The sequence below is a fragment of the Grampus griseus genome (genome assembly GCF_964374135.1).
Source record: "Grampus griseus genome assembly, chromosome: 12".
Taxonomy (NCBI): domain Eukaryota; kingdom Metazoa; phylum Chordata; class Mammalia; order Artiodactyla; family Delphinidae; genus Grampus; species Grampus griseus.
In genome coordinates this window covers 22,146,970-22,171,693 of record NC_139006.1, presented here as the reverse complement: position 1 = coordinate 22,171,693, position 24,724 = coordinate 22,146,970, and the positions used below count along the sequence as shown (strand labels likewise).

Genomic DNA, 24,724 nt, shown 5'->3' with positions numbered 1-24,724 from the left:
TGGTTCGTCATCTTCCAAGGTGACGCATCAGCTTCAGCACTGACTGGACTCTCCTGCCTGTCGGGGCTCAGGAAATTCACTTTGACCTCTTAAGTCTGTGTTACTGGGTCCTCGCCCATAAAATCACGAAAATTGAGAAGGGGGGTGATAGATAATTCCAGAGACAGAAAATTGACCACTAACCATATTTCACATGTCAAGGGGCCTGTGACCCCGGGACTGTGGGGTACCATGTTGGGAAGGGTTCTGCCCAGTATAACAGTGGTCCTGAGCATGGGCTGTGACTCAGACCTGGTGCCTTAGGCAGTTGTTTGATATTTGTGAACCTCAGTATTGTCTTCCATAAAGTGGGGATAATCCACTGACTTCTCAGGGCTGTTAAACAAGATCATTATGTAAAGCCCCTAGCACCAAGCCTGGTGTGTAGCGCGTGCTCTGTACACATGGGCTGGTTCTTAGTGGGTGCCTTGTAGTGACTGCAGCCCAGCCTACCCCTGCTCCCCTAAGCCCTCTGCAACCAGCAGCCCAATATAAGTGGCCATGTCAAGTATCAGAGAAGGAAAAACAATCGTTTTCATTTCTGTAGCACCTCCTAGATGTCAAGGACTAGATACCTTAAGTATGTTGTCTCTTTCAATTATCACAAGGGCCCTGTGAAATGGGGTTTTGTTATATCTTTCTTGCAAATGAGGAAACTGAAACTGGGGATAAAAGAATTTTCCCAACTTGATTCAGCCAGCAAGAGGCAGAGCTGGGTTTGAGCCAGGTCAGATGGGCTCTAGAGCTCATGTTTGAACCCTCTGTAAAGAACAGAGGACTTCTTTGGTTTTAAAATCACCCTTTGGAATTCCATTTCTACCAACGATGTTCACGTTAATGGAGCTGTTGCCCTGCCTTTTACTAAGAAGTCCTGTTATGTTTTCCTTCCCTCCTTCCCACTCACCCTCCTCCCCAGCCCCCATTAGCTGCCTGAAAAGTCTTCCTCTTCTTTTTTTCACCTTTCCCACATTGACGCTACTTTGACCTGCCAGTGCCCTCTTCCCCGACGTGGTGAACTGTATGCAGACGGACAACCTGGAGCTGAAAAAGCTGGTATACCTGTACTTGATGAACTATGCCAAGAGTCAGCCCGACATGGCCATCATGGCCGTCAACACCTTTGTGAAGGTAAGTAGAAGCTTGGTGTGGGGCTGGGTGCTCACTGCTCCATCTCCCCTCAGTCTCCCGGGGTGGGGCGCTACAGCCCTGGGTAAAAACACGGAGGATCCTTTCCAGGCCGTCTGACTTCCAGCCTGGGGGCCTCTTCCTCCAGCAGAGGGCTCCCGTTGTCTCCAGAAAATCTGATGCTACAGACCCTGCTAACTCATTCCATGTGAGGTCGCCCCAGGCCTTTCGATCCCCGTGTGCCCTGGGGTGAGCCATGGCCCTGTGTCATTTGCCAGCTGAGGATGCAGCATGTGTCTGAGGGCTTCCGTATTGCCCTTCTAGACTTCGCTCCTTTCTGCATGTTCTGTCCTCCAGATTGAGGAGAAACAGGGACTTGCGTCGTCAGCTCTGTGCACCTTTAAAACCTTAGCTCCCCAGCCCTGTCGATGCTTAGGTGTGGGCGAATGAGGGTTCTGTGGCCCAGTGGGAAGATTGAGGGTTGTGGTGCTGGGTGGACGCGGCTTGAATTGTGGCTCTGCTCTGTGACCGGGTGAGCTCCTGACCTTCCTGAGGGCCTTAGCTCCCTCACCTGTGAAATGGGAACAGTATTGTGTGTCTGCTGTGAGGATCAGAGGGAACAGTACAAAGCCTGGTATCTGACAGATGCTACGTGCTAAACACACGGCACTTACTTTTGGTGCTGTTGGCCACAGTCGGTGGGAGATCCCACAGCAGCTGTCTAATGTTGCTCAGCTCGCCCCTGCCCTCGGCCAATGGCTGGTTTCCCTCAGGACTGTGAGGACCCCAACCCCCTGATCCGGGCCCTGGCTGTGCGGACCATGGGCTGCATCCGCGTTGACAAGATCACAGAGTACCTATGCGAGCCACTCCGGAAGTGCCTGAAGGACGAGGACCCATATGTGCGCAAGACGGCGGCCGTGTGCGTGGCCAAGCTCCACGACATCAATGCCCAGCTGGTAGAGGACCAGGGCTTCCTGGATACCCTTAAAGACCTCATCTCTGACTCTAACCCCATGGTAAGTCTCTGCCACCCACCCTGCCACCTCCACCACCTCCAGGGTTGCTTGGGAAGACCTCTGCTTGACCCTCCACCAGGCAGCCCCAGTTCTTGGAAGTCAGAGCCCTGCGGGGTGGGCTAGCTGTTTTCCTACCCGCAGTGGTTTGGGCGCCATCTTTGGAGTGAGCTAGACCTGGATTCCCTTCTCTGCACAGCCCTCTTTAAGGAGCTGTGTGACCTCAGGCATCCTACCTAACCTTCCAGAGTCCTCTTTTCTTCATTAGTAAGATGGATCTAATTCTGCATGACTGCCGGGGGTGTTGGGAGGCTTAAGCCGTTAAGGTAATGTGCCTGGCATAGCCTGGCACACAGTGGGTGTGCACCCAAGACTAGTACCCTCCTTCCCCTTCCAGTCACTGTCATTGTCACCGTCCTCTCACCAAGACTGTCAGAGAGCTCTGAATGTGAGGTACTTCTCCCTTTCCTCACTTCTTTGCAGGGTTGTAGAGAATCACCCTTGAAGTAGTGTAGCCTGGAGGACAGGGGACCAGAAAGCAGCTGGGAGGGGAGCTGGTCTCCTCACGGCTGGTGATGGCAGCAGTTTGGAGAACAGTTCGGTAGGGCCATGTTTAAAATGAAGTATACAACCCACCCGGCCCAGACGTGTCATTCTGTGTCCCTTTGAAACACTGATCCCATGCGGGTGCCGAGTGGCCAGTACGACGATGACCGTGGGAGCATTGCTTGATTACGGGAAAGTTGAAAACCACGCAGAAAACACATAAAAACAGCTGCTCTGGTGGAAATGGGTTGCAGCCCCAGAGCTTCACCTGGCAACCCCTCTGTGCTCCAGCCCCTGAGGGGCTCTGCAGGAGGAACCTTCTAGCTCTGAGAAGCACAGTTGTCAGCTCCCACAGTGAGCTGCTGTAGCTGGTAGAGCAGGACTCCGTGTTAGGTAGCAGGGAGCACTATCTGTTGCAGGAACTTGGAGCTAGATCTTTCTTGTTTTGTGTTTTTCTTTATTGTCAGGTGCACTGACTTTAGTTTCAGCTTACAGAGGAGTCAGTAGGGTGCGTGCTTGGAGTGGGTCTCGGTGCTCCAGACCCTGCCCTTCAGGTCATATTCCTTTCAGGATGTTTGAGCTCTGACTGGCCAACATCATTAGCCTCACTACCTCCCTGACCTGAGAGCAGCATCCCAGACTCTGTCCCTTCTACCCTCTCAACCAGGTGGTGGCAAACGCAGTGGCTGCCCTCTCGGAGATCGCCGAATCTCACCCCAGCAGCAACCTGCTCGATCTGAACCCGCAGTCCATTAACAAGCTGCTGACAGCCCTGAACGAGTGCACCGAGTGGGGCCAGATCTTCATCCTGGACTGCCTGGCCAACTACACACCCAAGGACGACCGGGAGGCCCAGAGGTAGGAGGCTGCCCTTGCTTGCCAGCCTCGCCAGGCCCTGGGGTGGGAGGCTCCAACCATGAGCTGGCCCCAGGCCTCCGGGGGGCTTCTTTCCAGGCCTTGCCCCACAGACCATCCTCAGACACAGAGCCAGCAGGTTGACAGTGGTGTTGCTTCAGGCAGTCAGCGCACTGCTCACTGAGGGCACAGAACAGAAGCCAGGGCCTGACCTGGGAGCTGACAGAGAGATCTTGGTCACTGCGGGCTGAGGAAAGAGGTGGACAGCATGAGAGCCACCACTCGTTGAATTCTTACTGGGTGCCTGGGACTCTGCTGGGTGCTTCCTACGCGTTAGATAATCTTTAAAGAAACTCTGTGAAGGCAGCCCCATCACTGTCCCCGTTTTACAGGTAGGGAAACTCTGACTTAGGGAGGTGGAAGAAATCACCTAGGTCACCCAGCTGGGTCTCCCCTGACTCTTGGTCCTAACCAACATGGTATCCTGCCCCTTTTTTTTTGTTTTTGTTTCTTGCGGTACGCGGGTCTCTCACTGTTGTGGCCTACTCCCGTTGCGGAGCACAGGCTCCGGACGCGCAGGCTCAGCGGCCGTGGCTCATGGGCCCTGCCGCTCCGCGGCATGCGGGATACTCCCAGACTGGGGCACGAACCCATGTCCCCTGCATCGGCAGGCGGACTCTCAACCGCTGCGCCACCAGGGAAGCCCTCCTGCCCCTTTTGAATGCCCTCACAACAGAAGGGCGTGAGTTGACATTCATCCAGTGTTTACTGACTGCCAGGCACTGTGCTCAGTGCTGTACATGCATTGCCTCATTTAAGCCACCAGCAACCGTGTGAAGTTGGCATCATCATCTCCATTTTTTTAGATGAGGAAACTTGAGGTTCAGAGTGGTTTTAAGCTGCTTGGGGTCAGTTAGCAGGAAACAGAACCAGGAGCTAGGTCTTCCTCCTACAGAAGACAAGCTATCTTGATAACTAAAAACAGGGTGTTTCCCCTTGCTTGTCTCTCCTATTTGTCCCCCTCGGAATGGACCGCAGCATCTGTGAGCGGGTCACCCCCAGGCTCTCCCACGCCAACTCCGCTGTAGTGTTGTCTGCTGTGAAGGTGCTGATGAAGTTCATGGAGATGTTGTCCAAGGACCTGGACTACTATGGCACGCTGCTCAAGAAGCTGGCCCCGCCCCTGGTCACACTGCTGTCGGCCGAACCGGAGCTGCAGTACGTGGCCCTGCGAAACATCAACCTCATCGTGCAGAAAAGGTACTGGGACCACCACATATGGGTAGTGTGTGTCCTGGGGGGGGGATCTCCTGCTGGGAACAGGGGCTCTGAAGGGAAAGTGACCTGTCACCGTGCAGGATGTCTCAACAGCTTAACCCAGGGGTTCTGAGCCATCGGCATCTTTGTCCCACAGGGGACATTTGACAATGTCCGGAGACATTTTTGGTTGTCACAGTGGGGGCTGCTACTGTCATCTAGTGGGTGGAAGCCAGGGATGCTGCTCAACATCCTACAGTACACAGGACAGCTCTGCCCCCCCATAGAACTATTCATACCAAAAAGTCTGTAGTGCTGAGGTTGGGAAACCTCGGCTTAGCCTAACCAGGTAGCATGCTGGATAAAAGCTAGCATTCACTTCTTAACCTTGGAGAGTGGATGGTCCACAGTCCACACAGCCTTCCTGAAACAGGCTGTAAGATCGTGTACGTGTGCGCACACTCATTTTTCCTCGGTAAGAGTCCATAGCTCTAGAGGCTGGAGGACTCCAAGATGAGGCACCATGGATTTTGCATTAGCCTCAGGGCCACTCAGAATGCTGAGCAGCCAGTTTCAGTCCACCCAGTAGGAATGACCACAGTAGTGAGCCACTGCTTAAGGGAAGGTACCTGACACCGGGGTGGGTTGGGCTAAGAAACAAGGACCAATCCAGTAAGGGTGCCGGGCAGCTCCATGGAGTGGGGCCAGACTCTGCAGTTCTACTTCCAGCCTCTTTGGTCAAATGGCTGGATCAGCAACTAACTCAAAAGCAGAACAAGGGCCTCTTGTGGACAGGGAGCATGTGTGGAAGACCACACATGCTCCCTGTCTTTATAGCTTCAGTCTGGTTCTTAGTACACACATGGGGGCCCAGAAAAATCAGTGGAATTCAGACATTTGCGAAGGTTTGGGAGGTAAATTGGGGCAAGCTTTCTGAGTGCCTGAACAAAGGGATGAGACTAGGGATTCACAGTTGCAGTGTGGGGTTTAGTGAGGTGTCGTGACCTGTGGATCCCAATCAGCAGGAGGGGCTCCCTGTGCTATATTTAACAAGGCAAACCTCCTAAGAAGTTGACCCTGTTGCTGAGGCACTACCAGGCCCAGACCCAACATGCTGTTGGGTAGCTTGTGCCGAGTCCTGATGGCAGAAATCACAACTTCTGCCGCCCAGCTCAGGATCCTGCCTCGCTTTGCCAGGACCTCCCCGCAGCCTGCTCAGCAGCACTGAGGACCATCCTGGGCAGGGTCCCTCCTTTCTCTTTGCTGGGTCTTCTCGCCTCTTCACCATCTGTCCTCATTCCTTTTTGTTCCTGCTCTCTTTTCTGGGAAGGGTGCGGGAGTAGGAGTCAGGTAGGGGAGGTGACTCTCATCTTGCTCCCACCCTTATTAGCACTAGATGTGTGACCTAGGGCAGGCCCCTCCCCCCTCAGTTTTCCTCAGCTAAGAAAAATGAGGTGGGTGGTGCCGGTGAGGGAGGAGCAATGACACTGGTGACAGTTCCTGCCTAGCAAGTGCCTTCTCTGAGGCAGATACGGATCATGCTAGATGCTTTGCATCTACCTCTCACAACAGCCCTGTTATGTAGGTCTCTGTGCCGGGATCCCCAGGACCAGCCCCCCCCCCCCACACACACACACACTTAGAGATTCACTAGAAGGACTCACAGGAGACAGCATATCATTGTTTTCATAGCTGAGGTTTATCATCGACCTCGTAGGGCTGCACAGCTGGATCATGAGGGAGAAAGACAGGTGGAGTCTGGAGGAATCCTCGTGCAGGCTTCCCATGGGGGGTCACACAGAGCATGTTCCTCCCCCAGCGACAGTGCAGCAGCATGTGTGTAATGTTTCTGCCCAGGGATGCCTGTTTGAGACTTAGCACCCTGGGTTTTTTTTGGGGGGGACGAGTCATAAAGGCACCCTCTGCCTGACACCTACCAAAATTCCAGGCTCCTAGAAGGAAAGCAGGTGTTCAGCAAAAACCATGTTGTTTATACAAACAGTCAAGGCACAGTTAACCACCTTTATCATTTAGGGAATGGTGAGAGCACTCCCAAAAGCTGAATTCCCAGATGCCAGTCCTTTCTAAGACTGGCAACTCGGGCCTGCAAAGGTAATGCTTCTGACACAGAACGCTTCCTATTTCGTGAGTGAGGAAACGGGCCTGAGGTCACCAGCTAGGATTGGAACTGAGGCCTGACTCCCAAGCCTGTTGCCTGATGCCTGTGGCCTCTTGAATGTGAACTGTTTCTTGCTCATATTCCCTCTTCCCTTCCTGGAATGTGCTTGGACACACAGGGGCCGGTCAGAACCTTGGTTGGCAGGTCCTGTGCCCAGGAGCGTGCAGCCATGGGGGCGACTACTTTCATGGATGTCAGTTTCCATGTCCGACCCCAGAAATGTCCCAGCAAACATGGAAGGGTTTTCTCACAGGGCCTGTGACTTGCTCTTTGCTCTTCGGGCAACTTGCCCACCACCAGGCCTGAGATCCTGAAGCACGAGATGAAGGTGTTCTTTGTGAAGTACAATGACCCCATCTACGTGAAGCTGGAGAAGCTGGACATCATGATCCGCCTGGCCTCCCAGGCCAACATCGCCCAGGTCAGCAGAGGGTGGTGCCCAGCGCACCGGGCTCTGTGAGCAAGCTCTCCACAAATGAATGTTAACTGATATTTTTGTGATTAAAGAGTTTGTTCTCTCTGTTATTACTTCACATCCATTGAAGTGGTAGTTAGGTGGATATGTTAGCTAGATCAACCAAACTAAGGATTGTCCATCCCTGCCAACTAGTCCTTCCTGTTTTCCTCTTGGGGCACCTGTGACAGCTCTCTCCCTCCCTTGGAACTTCCACTTCGAACAGGAGGCAGAATCCCACCCTTCTAGGGGTGTGTGCATACCCACAGCCCAGGGGTGTTCCAGGAGGTTGCCCTGCCAGATCCCCCCAACTGCATCTTTGGGCCACAGGTGTTGGCGGAGTTGAAAGAGTACGCTACAGAGGTGGATGTGGACTTTGTACGGAAGGCTGTGCGAGCCATTGGCCGTTGCGCCATCAAGGTGGAGGTGAGGCTCTGAGACTCTGTCCTTGGCGGGGGGAAGGAGGAAAGGAAAGGAAGCTGAAACCAGGAAACCAGTCTGATTCCAGCAGAATCTGCCAGCTGCTCATGGTCCAGGAAGGCCTGAGGGTCACAACTGGAGCCCCCAAGGTACCCACGGTACAGATTTGGTTGGGCTCCTTCTCATCTGTAATCTTCCGTGGGCCTCTGAGTTGCTGCAGGTGAAATTAGCCCATCATCGTCAGGGGTCTCCTGCAGCATTAGCTAAGACAGTGTGGCAGCCCAAGCTGGTGGTGGCGCTGGTAGACTTAGCTCTCACTTTGTGGAGCTTTGGGGCAGGGGCTCTGCCTATTGGACGTTTTGGCAGATATCATGATTCAGCTGTCCATGTGCCCTTATCTTCAAATTCCCAAGGGTCATTCAGACCCCTGTGTCCTGGCACTTCATCCCTCCCATTCTTTGCCTCTGGAGAGGTTCCTTGATCACTGATCTGACTCTCCTTAAATGGGTCTCCTGGAGGCTAGGGGATCTGGGACAGCTGGTCACTTTAGCCCAGCCCCTTGAGACGTTTTCCATTTGGCACCCGTGATGGCAGTCTGAGAAATCTCTCCCATAGAGCCTAGTGCAGCGTGTTGGAGTAGAGGGGTGTGGGGAGGGCTGGTCCAAGCAGAGACCTCCTAAATGCTTCTGGTCACGGGAGCCCATTTTGTGGAACAAGTAGAAGTGAAACCCTGCTCTCAGGGCGTGGCCTAGAAGAGCTCCAAAGACCCTCCCTGCTCTCAGAAGCTCTACTGGCCTTCTCCTCAGTCTAATTCTATCTCCCTGTGTCCCTGCCATCCCAGGACCATCATTTTGTACTCATTCTCCCACCTGTTACCTGCAGAGAGGGTTCTCCTGTTTTCCTGCTGTGAAAAGGAAGGTGGGCAAGGTGTGACTGAGCCCTTGACCAAGGCATGTTGGTCAGAGGTTCTGCTGGAAGTGGGTGCAAGGCCTTGCCCACACTCTCCTCTTCCCACACAGCAATCTGCCGAGCGCTGCGTGAGCACACTGCTCGATCTCATCCAGACCAAGGTCAACTACGTGGTCCAGGAAGCCATCGTGGTCATCAAGGACATCTTCCGCAAGTACCCCAACAAGTATGTGGCTGCCCCCCCGCCCCATGAGGGTGTTGTGGCTCTGCCAGGGACGGGCTGGTGGGGAGGAAAAGCAAGGAGGAGCCTCTCCCTCTTCCTTATTTTTCTGCCGTAAACAGCATTCTCAAAAGAAACCCTTTATTTTTTGCTTATTTCTCCTGAGCCGACCCTGCTCTGCTCCCCAGGCCCAAATAAGAACTGAAATGTAAAGGATAAAACTCAAATCCTGTTACTTGCCAGCCTCTCGGGCTCTTGTGGGACAGCTGCCCGTCTCTGTTGGCCCCTCCCGGGCCTCCCCTGGGTGGCCCGGGCTCCCTCAGTGCTCACGTGCCGGCCGTGCCCTGGTCTCCAGGTATGAGAGCGTGATCGCCACGCTGTGCGAGAACCTGGATTCCCTGGACGAGCCTGAGGCCCGGGCCGCCATGATCTGGATAGTGGGCGAGTACGCCGAGCGGATAGACAACGCGGATGAGCTGCTCGAGAGCTTCCTAGAGGGCTTCCATGACGAGAGCACCCAGGTGAGATGTTGGGTGGCCGACTTGGGCATGGCCAGCAGGTCAGCACCTGCGGTCCCTCCTGCCCTGAAACCCTCCTCTCAGCCAGGAGGCCTCAGGGCCCTGCCCCTCCTAAAACTGCACTGATGGTGCAGACAGACACAGGAGTGCTGTATGGGTGACAGGTGTGGCTCCTTGCCTCCCACACTGCGGTACCTAAGGGGGACATGTGAGGACACTCTGTGGTGGTGGCTATTGAAGACTGCAAAAGTTTCTGGTTTTGTTTTAATTTTGTATTTATGTTTGGATAGGTATAGTACATTGACTTGGTTCAAAATTGAAAAGACACAAAAGGATATATAGTGAAAATTCTGTTTCCTACCACTTTCCTGGTCACAAGTTCTCCTGGAGAACACCATGTTATTTATTGGTTTCTGGCGGGTACTTCCAGAGAGAGAGTTAAGGAACACACCAGCCAGTTCCTCTACAGAGACATGAATAGTCAATTTTCATCGTTTGTGGTACTTACATTACATAAAGTCAAACACTGATTTAGTAAGTGCTAAACCATTGCTTCCAGGAGAAATATAGAGTTGGGTTCCTACAAACCCCAGTCACAGCATTTTTATCAGCTGGTCAAGGTAAACCTTGTTTTATGTGTGTCTCTGTTTAGAGACACCTTATTTATTAATATATTACTGTTGATTCATTAGCATTGAACTCATAGCCAGCAGCACTGTAACTCATGCCTGAACAAAGCTCATCTAACACATGTATTTTCTCTAAAAGGCACATCACAGCCTTCTTGCGCTTAGGAACACCAGATAGCGCTTTAGCACTACACTGGGGGTGGGATGGGGGCATTTTAAACAGCAAAATCACCAACAAAAAGCACCAAAATGTGAAAGACATGGCACTAAGTAGACTGTGAAGAAGTCACTTATTTACAGTATGAGAGTTGAGACAGACGGCAGGGCACCGCCTCACTCGACCTCAGCTGGGAATGTGTACTTCAGGCAACTCGAATTTTTCACTGCTGTGCATGTCTGTGAATGACCGTGAAAACGCCACAAGCACTGATTTCAGGGTCACCAGTAAATTTTAGCAAGCAGACAAATTTGCAGATGTGTCCTCTGTGAATAATGAGGATCAACTATATATATATATATATTTCTTTCTCACTTTTTTAAAATATTTATTTATTTTTGGCTGTGTTGGGTCTTCACTGCTGTGCACGGGCTTTCTCTAGTTGTGGCGAGCAGGGGCTACTATTCGTTGCAGCGTGCAGGCTTCTCATTGCAGTGGCCTCTCTTGTTGCAGAGCACAGGCTCTAGGCACACGGGCTTCAGTAGTTGTGCTACACAGGCTCAGTAGTTGTGGCTTGCGGGCTCTAGAGCGCAGGCTCAGTAGTTGTGGCACACGGGCTTAGTTGCTCCGTGGCATGTGGGATCTTCCCAGACCAGGGCTCAAACCCGTGTCCCCTGCATTGGCAGGCGGATTCTTAACCACTGCGCCACCAGGAAAGTCCCCTCACTTATTTTTAAATACTGATAGTAAACTATACAAATTGAAACTGATCAGTACCTTTCATCTTTCCCTTAAAAATACATTGGAAGGCCATGCCATTATTAATTATTAATTTGTGCCATTATTAATTTACAATTTCAGAGGAGTCCTTCATGCAGAAGGACCATGTTTGTTTAACCAGCCTCCCCTGACGGATATTTAGGTGTCCAACCTTCTGCTCTTTTAAACAGTACTGCTGTGAATAACCTGTGGAAAGCACACCTGCATGTGCAGCTGGAGGGTGAATTCTTAGAAGCACGATGCTAGGTAGAAGGGCCCGTGCATTGCAGGTTCAGGTTGCTGTAGCAGATTTCCCTTGGTGTGGAGATTGTTCTGGTTTACACTCCTGTCTCAGAGGTGGGAGAGTCCTCTCCTTACCTCCTTTGCCAGCCTAGTGCATGCTCAGACTTTATTTTTGCCTATCTGATTGATAACAAATGGTACCTTGGTATAGTTTTGTTTGCATTTCTGTTTTGAGTGGGGTTGAACATCTGTACATTTGTATTCCCTCTTACGTGAACTGTGCTCATGCACGTGGGGCCTTTAAAATGTCTGTGAGCACAGAAATCTTAGCTGCCCAGCTGGCGCAGTGGAACCCAGTGGATCAGACTTTGGACCTTGAATCGGAGATACCAGAGTCCAAACCCCTCTTCTGCCCCTTCCTGGCTTGCTGCCTTTATGCTAACCCTTTACCTGTCTGAGCCTCAGTTTCCTCATTTACAAAATGAGAGTCATAAGACTTTCCCTCATCCTGTGCTGTGAAAGTTAAATGGGATGCTTTGTGTAATGTCCCTAACACGTGCGCAGCCCCTAAATTAGAAGCACTCATTAATGGTGGTGTCAGTGTTGGTCGGAATTGGTTTAAAAGCACACTTGTCCAGGCAGAAAACGGGACCTTTAGGTTCCTGTAGCTGAGTCCAAGGAGCGTTCTCTCTTCTGCACCCCTGGGTGAAGGTGCGTGGGTGGTGGCAGTGGGGATGTCTCTGCCTTCCTTGGGTGGCATTGCCCTTGGGCAGGCTCCCCACCAGTGAAGCTTGCGAGGTGTCAGTGCTTCCAGGCTACGTCCTTCTCACTTAGCAACCCCGTAACTGCCTTCCCCTCAGTGGTTCCAGCAACAGTTCAGGCCTGTTTGCATTACCCTGAGCCAGTCCCTGTCTCCGTGGATTGAGAGGGCCAGAGAGAAGGACAGTTCTCTGAGGGAAAGCCAGCGTTTCAAAGCCAGAAGATCGAATGGATGCTGGGTGGGAAAAACAACAGGTGTCTGTCACAAAATAATAATAGTAATTCTCACCGACTCCCACTGCCACCTGCCACGTCCAGCTGGCAGCCTGCCCCAGGGCTGCCTCCACTTCCACCGCACCAGCCTCCCTCCCTTGTCAGAGAAGCAAAGCCCAGTCTGGGCTGGTTTCTGCTCCTGTAGTCAGGTCCTGCTGGGATGACTGCAGAGGATGCCCTGTGGAGGTGTTTCTGCCTGTGGCTCCTCCCCCATTGTAGGGTCTGGAGCGTTCAACCCGCCAAGCCCATTTCCTCATCTCTGGCACAGGGTTCCTGCAAAGCTTATTGGATGTTGTGTGTAAACTGCCCGCTCCAGTGCTCAGCAAACAGTAGTTGGGTGGTGGTGGTGTTTTAATTAGATGGCCTGTTTCCTTTGCCTCCTGGGTTCACAGCACAGTTCAGAGCTTTTATAAGAATACTTAATGCTTTGCAGTTTGGGAACTTATTTATTTTTGGCTGCATTGGGTCTTCATTGCTGCGCGGGCTTTCTCTAAGTTGCGGCGAGCAGGGGCTTCTTATTACGGTGGCTTCTCTTGTTGCAGACCGCGGGCTCAGTAGTTGTGGCGCACGGGCTTAGTTGCTCTGCGGCATGTGGGATCTTCCCGGACCAGGGCTCAAACCTGTGTCCCCTGCATTGGCAGGCAGATTCTTAACCACTGCGTCACCAGGGAAGTCCTAGGAACTTACTTTAGATTGTCTCTTTGAGCCCCCTCGTCCTGGCTCCTAAGCCTCTCCAGCCGTGGACAGGGAGCGCTGCGTCTGGCCTGTCTGAGGGCAGGGGCAGCGGCATCTTGGCAGGGGGACTGCCCGGACCTGCAGGCTAACGGGAGCCTCAGTGTGTGTGTGGGGAGACGAGGTAGGGAGCTGAGGCGGCCCTGTTCCCAGGCAGCACTGCAGACCCGACAGTGATGAATGAGCGCTGGCAGCCAGCTGCCCGGGATTGGGGAGAACTTGGTAAAGAGTCCCTGTGTGGCAGTTGTGGTGATGTTGACGATGATGACAGCTGTTGTGCATTGAGCAGAGGACACAGTTCTTTCCGTTTGTTGTCTCATTGACTCTTCCCATCAACTCTGTGAGGTGGTGCCTCCATTTTATAGATGAGGAAACAGACTCAGAAGTTAAATGGCTCGTCCAGGGTCACCAGCTGGGAAGGCATAGAATCAGAGTTCAAATGAGGTGTGATCTAACTCTGGCTCCAAGTAAGCTGCCATAGATTGGTCTTCAGAGCTCACAAGGACCCCCTGAGGTAGGCCACACATCTCCCTCAACGACTGAGGGTAAGTGGCTTTCTCTAGGCTACCCAGCCAGCGACTCAAGCCAGGTCTGGAAGCCAGTCCCCGAGCCACCTCCTGCCTTGGACACAGCTAGCCTGCTCCTCTGCCATTGGCCCATGTGTCACCAAATTGCAGGGACTCTGGATGCTTAGTCCCAGAAACAGACTGCATCCCCTCAATCCTGCATACCAGGGCAGCTAAGCCATTTGTTTTTGTAAGTGCCCTCCTACCGGACAGGCCCAGGAGGTGCAGCCAGCCCTGTTGCCACCCTTCTGCCGCAGGCCTGTCCCTAGCACAGTCTGGGGAGCCTCAGGCTGTCCTCTTGTCCCAGGACTGACAAAATGCGATGGGGCTAAGGAAGGTCTATGCACAGAATTGTTCTTTCAGAGGTGTGTTTTTAGTCAGCAGGTTTTTCCTAAGTGCCCGTTACACACCAGGCACTAGAATGAACAATAGCCAGGGATGCAGCAGTGACAGACACGATCCCTGACCTCAAGGAGATCTCTCCATAGGGCTTCCCAGTGGCTGGAAAGCATCTCCAGTACTGTGGGGTGGTGCCAGTGAGGGGGACAGGAGGCTACAGAAGTGGGGAGGGGGCACAGGAGGTACGTTCAGGTGAAGACAGTGGCAGGTGAGAGGTGGGGCTGGTGGGGGCGGGGCAGGAATGGTTCCCGTCCTCTGGTGGAAGCACAGTTCCTCACAACAGGCTGACTGTGGGCCCTGCTGCCCCAGTCTGCTGGGCATCCCTGGCACCTGTTGCACTTGTTGGCAGATGGTCTTTAATAAGCATACCAGGCACATGTGTTGCCTCCGTAAGCTGCGGGCTCCTGAAGGCTGTGAGGCCTGGAGCCCTGATGGGTTTCTGGGACCCTAGCACTGGGCAGCAGCCCCCACCTGCCTGGGGTTGCCAGATAGCACTGTGGGCAGCTCCTTCCTGAGCGGTCGGGCGAAGGTCCAGGCTTCTCAGCACTACCTCTCCCCTGCTGGACTTGGCCTGTTTGTGTAGCCAACCCCAAACCCCGGAAAGCTGTTCTCAGCCTTTGAACATCGTTTTACCTCTCTGAGGTCCTCACCTGGTTTCCTACTGTCCCCACAAGAAGCTTACACTCCTTCCTCGCCTCCTCTCTGTCTTCCTGCAGGTCCAGCTGCAGCTACTGACAGCCATCGTGAAACTCTTTCTGAAGAAGCCGACAGAGACTCAGGAGCTGGTGCAGCAGGTCCTCAGCTTGGCCACTCAGGTGGGTGCGCAGCCTGCCTGATGTGCCCAGCACAGCCCTTGTTCCACGGAGGGAGCTTCAGTCCAAGGAGCCAGACCTGGGTGGTCCTGCCCCTAAAACTGGCACCACTGGGATTTGGTCCCAGAGCATTCCAGGATCCCTGCTCAAGGAGCTCAGTCACAATCAAATAGAGGTGGGGCAGGGGCAGGTGGTGACTGAGCCAGACCATACATGAGAGAGGAGAGGGAAGTCCCTGAGAACCGGGAGGGCAGACGGTGGAGGACGCAGGGAACGGAGGCAGGAGCGGGCTGGGGGGAAACCGGGGGGCTGGGCCACATCTATTCAGGCGGTTTACAGGTGTGCTCCCGCCAGTGCTCAGGTTGCCATCATCAGTCACCCTGTGATCCCCTCCATGTCGTGGGACTACGGATGGGGCTCCCCCTTCCCCTCACCTGGTTGCTCCGAGTTTCACTGGCTTCTCATCACCTCCCAGGACTCAGACAACCCGGACCTGCGAGACCGCGGCTACATCTACTGGCGCCTGCTCTCCACGGACCCCGTGGCTGCCAAGGAGGTGGTGCTGGCGGAGAAGCCGCTCATCTCGGAGGAGACAGACCTCATCGAGCCGACGCTGCTGGACGAGCTCATCTGCTACATCGGCACCCTGGCCTCCGTCTACCACAAGCCGCCCAGTGCCTTTGTGGAGGGGGGCCGGGGCGTCGTGCACAAGAGCCTGCCGCCCCGCACCGCCTCGTGAGTACCAGGGGCCACTCGCTGGCCTGAGCCTCCCCATCTGCTTCCTCGGTTCAGTAGCACAAGCACTCGGGCCTGAGTCTGAGCAAAATTACGATTCTAGCAACTTTTTAGTGAATGCTTACTACATACCAGGTATTGACTCGGTGACAACAGCTCTGAGAGATGTCCCCTCTTAAGAGATGGGGACAAGAGGCATAGAGAGCTTGAGTGCCTGGTGCAGCATCCCAGGCAGCAGAGCTGGGCTCAGACTCGATTCTGCCTGACTCCAGAGCCCCGTTCCTCTCGCCTTCCTGCTCTGCGGCTCCCAGGGTTGTTGGCCTGGTTGTCCAGTCCTCTGGGGACCAGCACCCGCTCTTCTCTTTAGAGTGGGCTGAGTGAGGGGAATACAGATGGCCCTCCCTTCCCTCAGCCCGTGAAGCTGGATCTCTCGGAGAGCCAACATGATGGATCAGGCGTCGGAAGGCGGAGGAAGGGGGGATATAGACAGGCTTCTGCGACAGTGAGGAGACCCAGGTGCCTCTCCTGAGGGTGGATCCTGGAGACTGGGGGCTCTGGCCTCCCTGAGATAGCCTGACCCCCCACCCTGCTGAGCCTTTTTCCCTGTCCTGACAGGAGTGAGAGCACAGAGAGCCCGGAGACGGCCCCTGCTGGAGCGCCCCCTGGCGAGCAGCTGGATGTCATCCCCACCCAGGGCGACCTGCTGGGCGACCTCCTCAACCTGGACCTTGGCCCTCCGGTGAGTGGCCCACCCCTGGCCACCTCCTCGGTGCAGATGGGAGCTGTGGACCTTCTCGGCAGCGGCCTCGACAGCCTGGTATGTCCTGGGGCCCCCTCTGGATGAGGTTGATAGTGATCTCTGGAGGACCGATCGTTGAACGCCCTCTCTGCCAGACGCCAGCCAAGGGCTTCAGGCACATTTGCCTGCGAAGGTGATCATGTAGCTCCTTACACATCGGTGAGAGACTGAGGCTTAAAGAGGTCAGGTGACCTTCCTTCCAAAGAGAACACAGCTGCTAAGTGGCAGACACAGGATTTAGCCCCTTGCCGGGCTGCTGAACCCCAAGAGACCTGGAGCAGTGTAGGGCCTGTCTTAGCCCCTTCCCCTGAGTCTGGCACCTCGGCCCTGTAAGCCATACCTGCATCCACTTACCCCACATGCTGCACTGGTTGGGGGTAGCAGCCCAGCAGGCCTGAGAGAGGCCCATGAGAGGTCAGGGACAGTCCCTCTTCCCCTGTGAAAGGGGGTGGTAAGACTGGTCTGGGTGTTTCCCTGGGATTTCTTCAGGCAGCTGGTAGAGCCGGGTGGAGGGGGCAGTGGGGCCCTTGTCACTTGGCTATGCCTGTCTCAGGTCCCCAAGGCCACAGCATAGGAAAGGGTAGGAAGGACGAGGGTGGTCAAGTGAGGCCAGTGGGTCATGCCCTTCGTAGAGACAATGTGGGCCCCTCATAGGCCCGGCACAGCTTCACACCAGGCCCCTTTTGGGTGGAGCAGCAATGACTAATTTTCTCCCTCTTTCCCTCTCTTTCTTATCTCTCTGTGTCTTCTTTCCTGGCTTTTCTCTCTGCATGTGGCTGCCTGTTCTCTTCACCCTGCCTGCTTCTGCTTGGAGATGGGGGATGAGCCTGAAGGGGTATGGTTCAACCCTTGTGCCACCAACCCTGCTGCTCCTAGATCGCGCCCCCAGCATCCCAAGGGTCGGGTGATGTCAAAGCAGTTCCTCCCTGCTAGCCCTGGCCTCTGTCCAGTGTCCTGGCATCCTCCGCATTGACTGCCCAGCATCCAGCTGCCTTTGGGCCCCCATGTCCATTAATTCCTCAGCCCATCCTCACTACCCTACAATGAAGTTGCCTTGTCATCCTGAGGCTCGCCGGCCCTCTCAGTCCCCACAACCCGTCTCTGACATCCTGGGGTGCGTGCTGTCATCTGCTGAGCACAGCCCCCTCACAGCATTGTGTCTCAAGTACCCCTTTATCCATGGGCTGTTAGTTTGTGAGTGTCCCCAGCCCTTTCCCTCAGGGCCTGCGGAGCACGGGAGGGCTCGGCCTCTCCTCTCCACCCACCTCACTCTGTCTTGTTTCTGCAACTTAGAGTTGATGTGATTGCAGCCCTGCAATACCCCCTCCTGGCCTGCCCCCCTGTTTTCTAAAGGGCCAGGTGGCCACACTCATCCTGGGGCCCTGATGTCCCTGCCTTTGATGCCCGCCTTTGACCTGTTTCCCTTCCTTTCTAGATCGGGGCCTCCAACTTCGTGTCACCCCCAGCAGCAGCAGTACCAGCCAACCTAGGAGCACCCATGGGCAGTGGCCTGAGTGACCTCTTTGACCTGACCAGTGGCGTGGGCACCTTATCAGGATCATATGTGGCTCCCAAAGCAGTAAGTGCCATGGCTTCTCTCGTGGCAGGACGTGTGGCTCCTTAAGTGGCCCACTGTGTGGGATCGGCCCTGACCGGCCAGGATGGGCTCCTGGAGCAGCAGTTGGCCAGCACGATGCTGAGGGCAGCAGGGAGCACAGGGAAGGGATGCTAAGTCAGGCGTGGAGGCCTGGGGAAGGCTTCACAGAGGGTGGTGTTGCTGGAGCTCAGGCCTTCAGATCAAGTCAGAATTAGCAAGGCAAAAATGGGGAGCGGGCTCCAGGCCCAGAGTTGAGGGAAAGCCCACACCTTCCAGAAAACTGGCAAAAGTCCCATCTAGTTGGGTCAGTGGTTCTCAGTGCTGTCCTACCCAATGCTCCTAATTGATAACAGGGGTTTTTTAATGCCCCCTCCTTTCATAATAAATGAGATCTGTGGACTGTACATCCTACCTATACATATAATTTCAAAAATGGTAAGATGTTGTCATCGCATAAAAGAGACTTAAGGGCTTCCCTGGTGGCACAGTGGTTGAGAGTCCGCCTGCCGATGCAGGGGACACAGGTTCGTGCCCCGGTCCGGGAAGATCCCACATACCGCGGAGCGACTGGGCTGTGAGCCATGGCCGCTGAGCCTGCGCGTCCAGAGCCTGTGCTCCGCAACGGGAGAGGCCACAACAGTGAGAGGCCCGTGTACAGCAAAAGAAAAAAAAAAGAGAGAGAGAGACTTAAAAAGAAGAGAGTAAAATGATGTATTTCAGTGTTGTGGAGGCTTGGGCATGCCCGCCCCAGATCTGATCACATTGTTGGGTGCTGGCAGCAGTGCAGAGTCACAGTGACACCACAGCTATAGAGAGTGTTTGTAGCTCACGTGCCATGAGTGATGTGGCCAGAGGTGCCATTAGTTTCTGAAATGGTGACTGACTTCCAGTTAAGTTCCAAACAAAACAAGAAACAGGCTTCCCTTGATTTTCACCATCATTAGTTTCCTGGAAATTTCAGGGCATGTTGAAACCATGCAGAAAATACTCAAGGGCTGCAGGACAGTGGCTCATTGTGAAGACCGTTGTCCTCAAGGCAGCATCCCTGACCCCAGCCCACTAAACACAGTGTGTCCCCCCCCCCCCCACCATTGCCTGCCTGGCGGTGCCTCAGAATGCCCACTGGGCCACCCAGGGCAGTACCCCTACCCCCAGACTCCTGCCTAGACCAGAGCTGAGGAGGGAGGAAGCTGGCAAGGTCGGCTGCACCAGCTTTGAGCCTTTGTTCTTGATCCTGGTGCAGCAGGAGACATTGGAAGGTTTTAAGCAGGGATGAAGCAGATTTGCACTTGATAGCGATCCTCTGGCCACCATGTGGAGGCCAGACTGGAAAGGCTAGAGCAGAAGCAAGGAGCCGGTGGGGAGACTGGCAGGAGTTGGCTGATGGCTGCCGGACAGCAAGGCACTTGTAGGGGTGGAAAGGAGGCTGGACTGGAGGCAGGCGTAGCAGGACGTGGCAGGACATGGGGCTGGCGGGGAGGGGGCTTCCAGCTGGAACAGTGGGCAAGGGGCAGGATGAGGGAAGGAGAGCTGAGTTCGGGGTGTGAGAACATGTGGGCCTGGCACTAAGGAGAGCACAGTGTGGGCCAGGCTTTTAGCCTCAAGGAAGCTGCCAGAGGGGACAGATGTGGCCTGATCCCTCACGACACTCAGGTCACACACCACGTCTGCCGCTTCGTTCCCAGCCAGAGCCGCTCTCTATTCCAAGGTCCCCTCCCCAAAGCAAGACACAGCAGGGCTTCAGGGGCACAGGGACATCTCCCTCATGACTGGGGAGCTATGAGCCAGCACCTGCCCTGCCCTGCCCACTACACCACAGTGGTGGTGGCCAGAGCCCCCAGCCAGGATTCCTGGCAGGATCTGGGCCTGAGGGGCCCCCAGCAGACGGCAAGTCTAGTGCTGGCAACTACACACTTCCGTGCCGGGTACTGCATGAACATGGCATGGCCACCATCCCACTAAGTCCTCCCAGCAGCCTTATGATGCTGTTATTCCCATTTTTGCAATTGAGAAATCTGATTGCTTTTTCCTAAGGTCACATAGCTGGTAAGTGACAGAGTCTGGAACTAATGTAGGGCTGTGGCACCAAAGCCTCTGCCCCCAACCCTTATGCGATCTTTTTGTTTTTCTTTAAAGATTTAATTTCATTTATTTTTGGCTGCATTGGGTCTTCGTTGCTGTGCACAGGCTTTCTCTAGATGTGGTGAGCGGGGGCTACTCTTCGTTGTGGTGTGAGGGCTTCTTTTTGCAGTGGCTTCTCTTGTTGCACAGCACGGGCTCTAGGTGCGCGGGCTTCAGTAGTTGTGGCTTGCGGGCTCTAGAGCCAGGCTCAGTAGTTGTGGTTCACGGGCTTAGTTGCTCCGCAGCATGTGGGATCTTCTCGGACCAGGGCTCGAACCCGTGTCCCCTGCATTGGCAGGCGGATTCTTAACCACTGCGCCACCAGGGAGGTCCCCCTTATGTGATCTTAAAGTGTTTAAGGACCTCAGTGTGCCTATCTTAATGTCAGGGGTTGTCAGAATCAGCTGGCCCTCAGGGAGCTTGCCCTCTACATGTGGGTTCATTTTAACAGGTATTATCACTGCTTTGTCTTAGTGGAGGGCCAGATGAGAGTACCAACTGGAAGGAGAGGTGAAGGGATCCCAGGTTAGGAGTAATCAGAGCAGGCTGCCTGGAGGAGGAGTCCTTGCAACATGGGCAGGACTTTCTCCCTCCCGCTACCGTAGTCACAGGCGGGTTCTGGGATGTGGGTGTGCTCTCCCTCCAGAAGCAGTGGCGTGCGGGCTACATTTTCCTGACAGCGCTGTGACTACCTCGAATAGTTTGTCCTGCGTGCATTCCCCGCTCCTCCTGGTCAAGGGGAATGAGACTCTCTGTACAAGAACTTGGAGTTCCTCAAGCACTTGGGCCAGTGGATGCTGACAGTTCTAGACTCCATGAACCTACAATGACCAAGAGAGATGAGGTCCCCACCCTCGGCAGTCAGGATGGTGACAGTGCCAGAAAGAGCCAGTTTTGCAAGAACCTGGGAAAGGAAGCCAGGTTCCTTGGAAGGGCAGGGAGCAGGGAAGTCACCGTGGGAGCCCTCTGAGTGCTGTGTGCCAAATCACAGCTCATGGCTAAAGCCATGAGATTCTGCTCTCACAGATTTGTCTGGGGGAAGCAAAGCATGATCAGAGTTAGCAATTAGGACGGGGTTAGGGTGGGGCATGCTTTCCAAGCAGAGGGAGAACAGTGTGTGTGTGAGGACCAGAGCCCAGGGAGAGCAGGGCACCAGGCCTCGGAGGCCGTGGGCAGTGGAAGCATTGCAGGATTGAGGGGGTTCAAGGGTGCTGTGATCTGATTTGCATTTTAAAAGATGGCTTTGGCTGCTGTGGAAATTGGGGATAGAAGAATTGGGCAGCTATGCGGGTGGCTGCCATCTTACCTGGGGATCTCTGATGGTGGCTCAGACGCAAGCAGTGCCTGTGGAGAGGGGAGAGCAGAGAACGTGGTGGCAGATGGGAGGAGGTGGTGTTGACAGGACCTGAGCTGCATGACCATGGGGGTCATGGGTGGGCTGAGGGCTGGTGCCCAGATGCTCTGGTTCCTGGTGTTGGCGACTTGAGAGACAGTGGGGCGTTCACTGACACAGGGCACCTGGAGAAGCTGGCCTGGGGCGGGGCTGTGAGCTGTCCTGGTGAGAATGGCAACTTGAGAGGCATTTGCGCGTCCACAGGATGGCCCCTACTGGTGTCCCTCACGGGCACAGCTTTTAATTCATGCTGTTCGCTTAGCAAACGTTCCCTGCATACCAATCTCACACGAGGCTCCGAGCCAAGGATGCAAAGACAGAAAAGCAGAGCCCTCCCCTCGAAGAGCTGTCTGGGGACCGAGAAGACAGTTTATTTGCTAAAACGTCATTGCAGCGGGAGCCTGGAGAAGGAACCTGGGGGCAGGCTTCCAGGAGGAGGTGGGCTTGAGCTGAGACTCGGATGACAAGGGCAGCCAAGCAAGCAGCAGAAGACCTGCCAGGCGAGGGGTGCTCTTAGTACTGTCCTTGGTCAGGCCAGTTTGTACAATTAAAGGCCAGCCCTGCCTTCTGCGAGGAAGGGCAGGCTGTGACAGCCAGGGACGCCTCAGGCTCTGGCTGAGGCCCAGAGTGCCCTTGGCTCTCGACTCTCCTTGGCTCGTCAGGAGGCTGGCAGGGCCCGCTTGTCTCATCGCCTTCCTCAACCCTGCTTCTGAGTCATCCTCTGACCTCCGGAGACTCGGCTCAGCCTTGGGCACACCAAGTTCCTCCCTGCCCTGTGCTGCTCCAGCACGTGGCCACACGGCTCGGGGGTCCTGGGCAGGCTGTGCAGGAGTCTTCCTCCCTTCCTACGGTTCACATGGTCGTCCCCTGATGGTAAAGGCAGGTGTGATCAATCTGAGAGGCCCCTTTAGGTGTGAGGGAAGGGGGGGTGGGGGAAGGACCCTCACGTGGGCTATGGAGTTGGGGACATGGTGAACACCAGCCCCCTTCCCATCGTCTTCCCTGCAGGTCTGGCTCCCAGCTATGAAGGCCAAAGGATTGGAGATCTCAGGCACCTTCACCCGCCAGGTGGGCTCCATCTCCATGGACCTGCAGCTGACCAACAAGGCCTTGCAGGTCATGACCGACTTTGCCATCCAGTTCAACCGCAACAGGTGAGCTCCCTGAGGCCAGCCTGCTGAGAGCCCACGCTGGTGACTGCAGGCAGGTGCTGAGGGCTGTGGGCCTGGAGCCTCTTTCTGGTGAAGGAGGATATTCCTCACAACCACATCTCAGGCCAAAACTCTCTAAAGCAGTGATTTTTCCCCACAGTAACCTCTTTATGTGGACACCAAAGTATGAGGTGGAGGGGCAGCGCACCTCCCTTTATTTTTGCTTTCCCCCACTGCCCCGGGGGCATTTTACTGACATAATCTCCAGATCTGAGCAGCTCCTGTCTCAGGAGTCTCTAAGAAGGAGGATTGGGAGTGGGCCTGCCCCCCAGCCTCCCCCATGTGGCAGGATTAAACCACCAGACAGGGCCTCTGTGAATGGTGGCTGCTCCAGGCTCCTAACCCCTACCAGGTCCCCTTCCAGGGAAGTTCTCCTGTCTGGCACCATCAGGGTCTTCATGGACCAGGCCAGCTAGGCCAGGGCTCTCTGGGGGACCCCAGCAGCCTCTCCTGATGATCCTTCTTCCTGAGCGGCTCTAGTGATGAGCAAACTGAGCCTCTAAGAAGTTGACTGAAGGGGCTGTTTCCTCAGGGTAAGCCTGTGGGCCAGTGGTTTCCGACCCTCTGTCAGACCAGGGAGACCCTAGAGGCCACAGAAACACTCCAGTGTCTCTTACGCTCTTGGGCATCCTCCTGATTTGCTCACATGCTGCTATACCAAGAAGCAGGGCTTTTCTGAATTTCTGTGGCCATCTTATGATCTAGCCAGTTCTGGCCCAGACAGTAAAACCCAGTGTCTCGTTTGGGATGGTCACATCCCTCCTGGGAGATGGAGGTCGGTCACTGAGAGTTGGGCAGTCACAGAGTTTTCAAATTAAAAGAAGCTTAAAGGCCCCCTGGTTTGTTTTGTTTTGTTTTGTCGTTTTTTCCCCTGGTTTTAAATGGAGCTCCTTGAGGGCAGGGCAGCGGCACTCTTACCTGGGCCTGCCCAGCACCTCACCCAGAGGAGAAAGAGGAACAGAGATGGGCTTCAGGCCTTCAGCTGTCCCAGATTTCTCTTCCTGTTCCTGTGGCCATTGAGGGTTGGGGAGTGGGGGTCAGGAGCTTGTCCTTCAGGCCTGGGTCTGGGCCTGGGATGAGGCCGGCTCACTGGAGAGGCTTCTCGCCAGCTGCTGCCCAGGCTCCGGAGCCCCAGGAGCCCACCTGTCCTGTGTCAGCACCTGTTCCCCTGCCACCCCCACGGGGGCTTGTCTCTCCCCAGCTTTGGCCTGGCCCCCGCCGCCCCCCTCCAGGTCCATGCGCCGCTCAGCCCCAACCAGACTGTGGAGATCTCCCTGCCTCTCAACACGGTGGGCTCAGTCATGAAGATGGAGCCTCTGAACAACCTCCAGGTATGTTCCAGGCAGGGCTTGGCACCCCAGTCCTTACCCACCTGCCCCGGGGAGGAGCCTGGGGGAACCGTCTGGGGCCTGGCTGGTGCTGGCAAAGGGCTGTCTGTGGAATCTTGCTCTTGGACACAGACTGGGGGCAGGGATGGGGAGTGGGGGAGGCTGGTGGGAGGGGGTGTTGGGCATGGCTACCGGGGAAGTCATGAGAGGGAACCTGCTCAGGTGGGCTCACAGGGAGCAGGCACTTCCTGGGGCCTTCAGGGTGTCGAGCATCAGGGACTAATCGGGGACCCCCTTGTTCCTAGGTGGCCATAAAGAACAACATTGACGTCTTCTACTTCAGCACCTTGTACCCGCTGCACATCCTCTTTGTGGAGGATGGGAAGATGGGTGAGTCATGAGGGTGCCCCTGGGATCCCTAGAACAGATGGATTGGCTTTGCCCCACGATAGACTCCATGAGTCACCGGCTCCCCTGCAGAGTCTGGAGTGAGGGTCACAACTTCACCGGGGCCCCCAGGGTCTTATCTGGCCAGCTCTGCCCCTCAGTCTTGCCTGCAGCCTCTAGACAGTCGTCGCATGGGCCCCCCGAGGCAGGGAGCCTCGGCCATGTGTCACACCTGATGCCCATCCCCTGTGCCCCAGCTGGAACCCCTGGGAAGACTCATCCCAGC

The 24,724-nt window shown here is 55.0% G+C and overlaps 1 protein-coding gene across 4 annotated transcripts in view; it reads left to right on the top strand.

Annotated features, from left to right (window-relative positions):
* The window catches only part of AP1B1 (adaptor related protein complex 1 subunit beta 1), a 52,411-nt gene that overhangs the window by 25,380 nt on the left and 2,307 nt on the right, over positions 1-24,724 (top strand). For 3 of the 4 annotated variants that reach the window (XM_082667801.1, XM_082667802.1, XM_082667803.1), the window contains 15 exons: positions 1,032-1,167; positions 1,938-2,183; positions 3,394-3,584; positions 4,620-4,841; positions 7,318-7,438; positions 7,802-7,897; positions 8,911-9,026; positions 9,376-9,541; positions 14,772-14,870; positions 15,343-15,602; positions 16,218-16,419; positions 17,837-17,980; positions 22,521-22,666; positions 23,925-24,054; positions 24,357-24,441. In XM_082667801.1, the coding sequence (XP_082523927.1) occupies positions 1,032-1,167; positions 1,938-2,183; positions 3,394-3,584; positions 4,620-4,841; positions 7,318-7,438; positions 7,802-7,897; positions 8,911-9,026; positions 9,376-9,541; positions 14,772-14,870; positions 15,343-15,602; positions 16,218-16,419; positions 17,837-17,980; positions 22,521-22,666; positions 23,925-24,054; positions 24,357-24,441 (2,360 nt within the window). The remainder of the gene's footprint in view (positions 1-1,031; positions 1,168-1,937; positions 2,184-3,393; positions 3,585-4,619; positions 4,842-7,317; positions 7,439-7,801; positions 7,898-8,910; positions 9,027-9,375; positions 9,542-14,771; positions 14,871-15,342; positions 15,603-16,217; positions 16,420-17,836; positions 17,981-22,520; positions 22,667-23,924; positions 24,055-24,356; positions 24,442-24,724) is intronic. The other variant, XM_082667804.1, reaches the window with a different exon arrangement.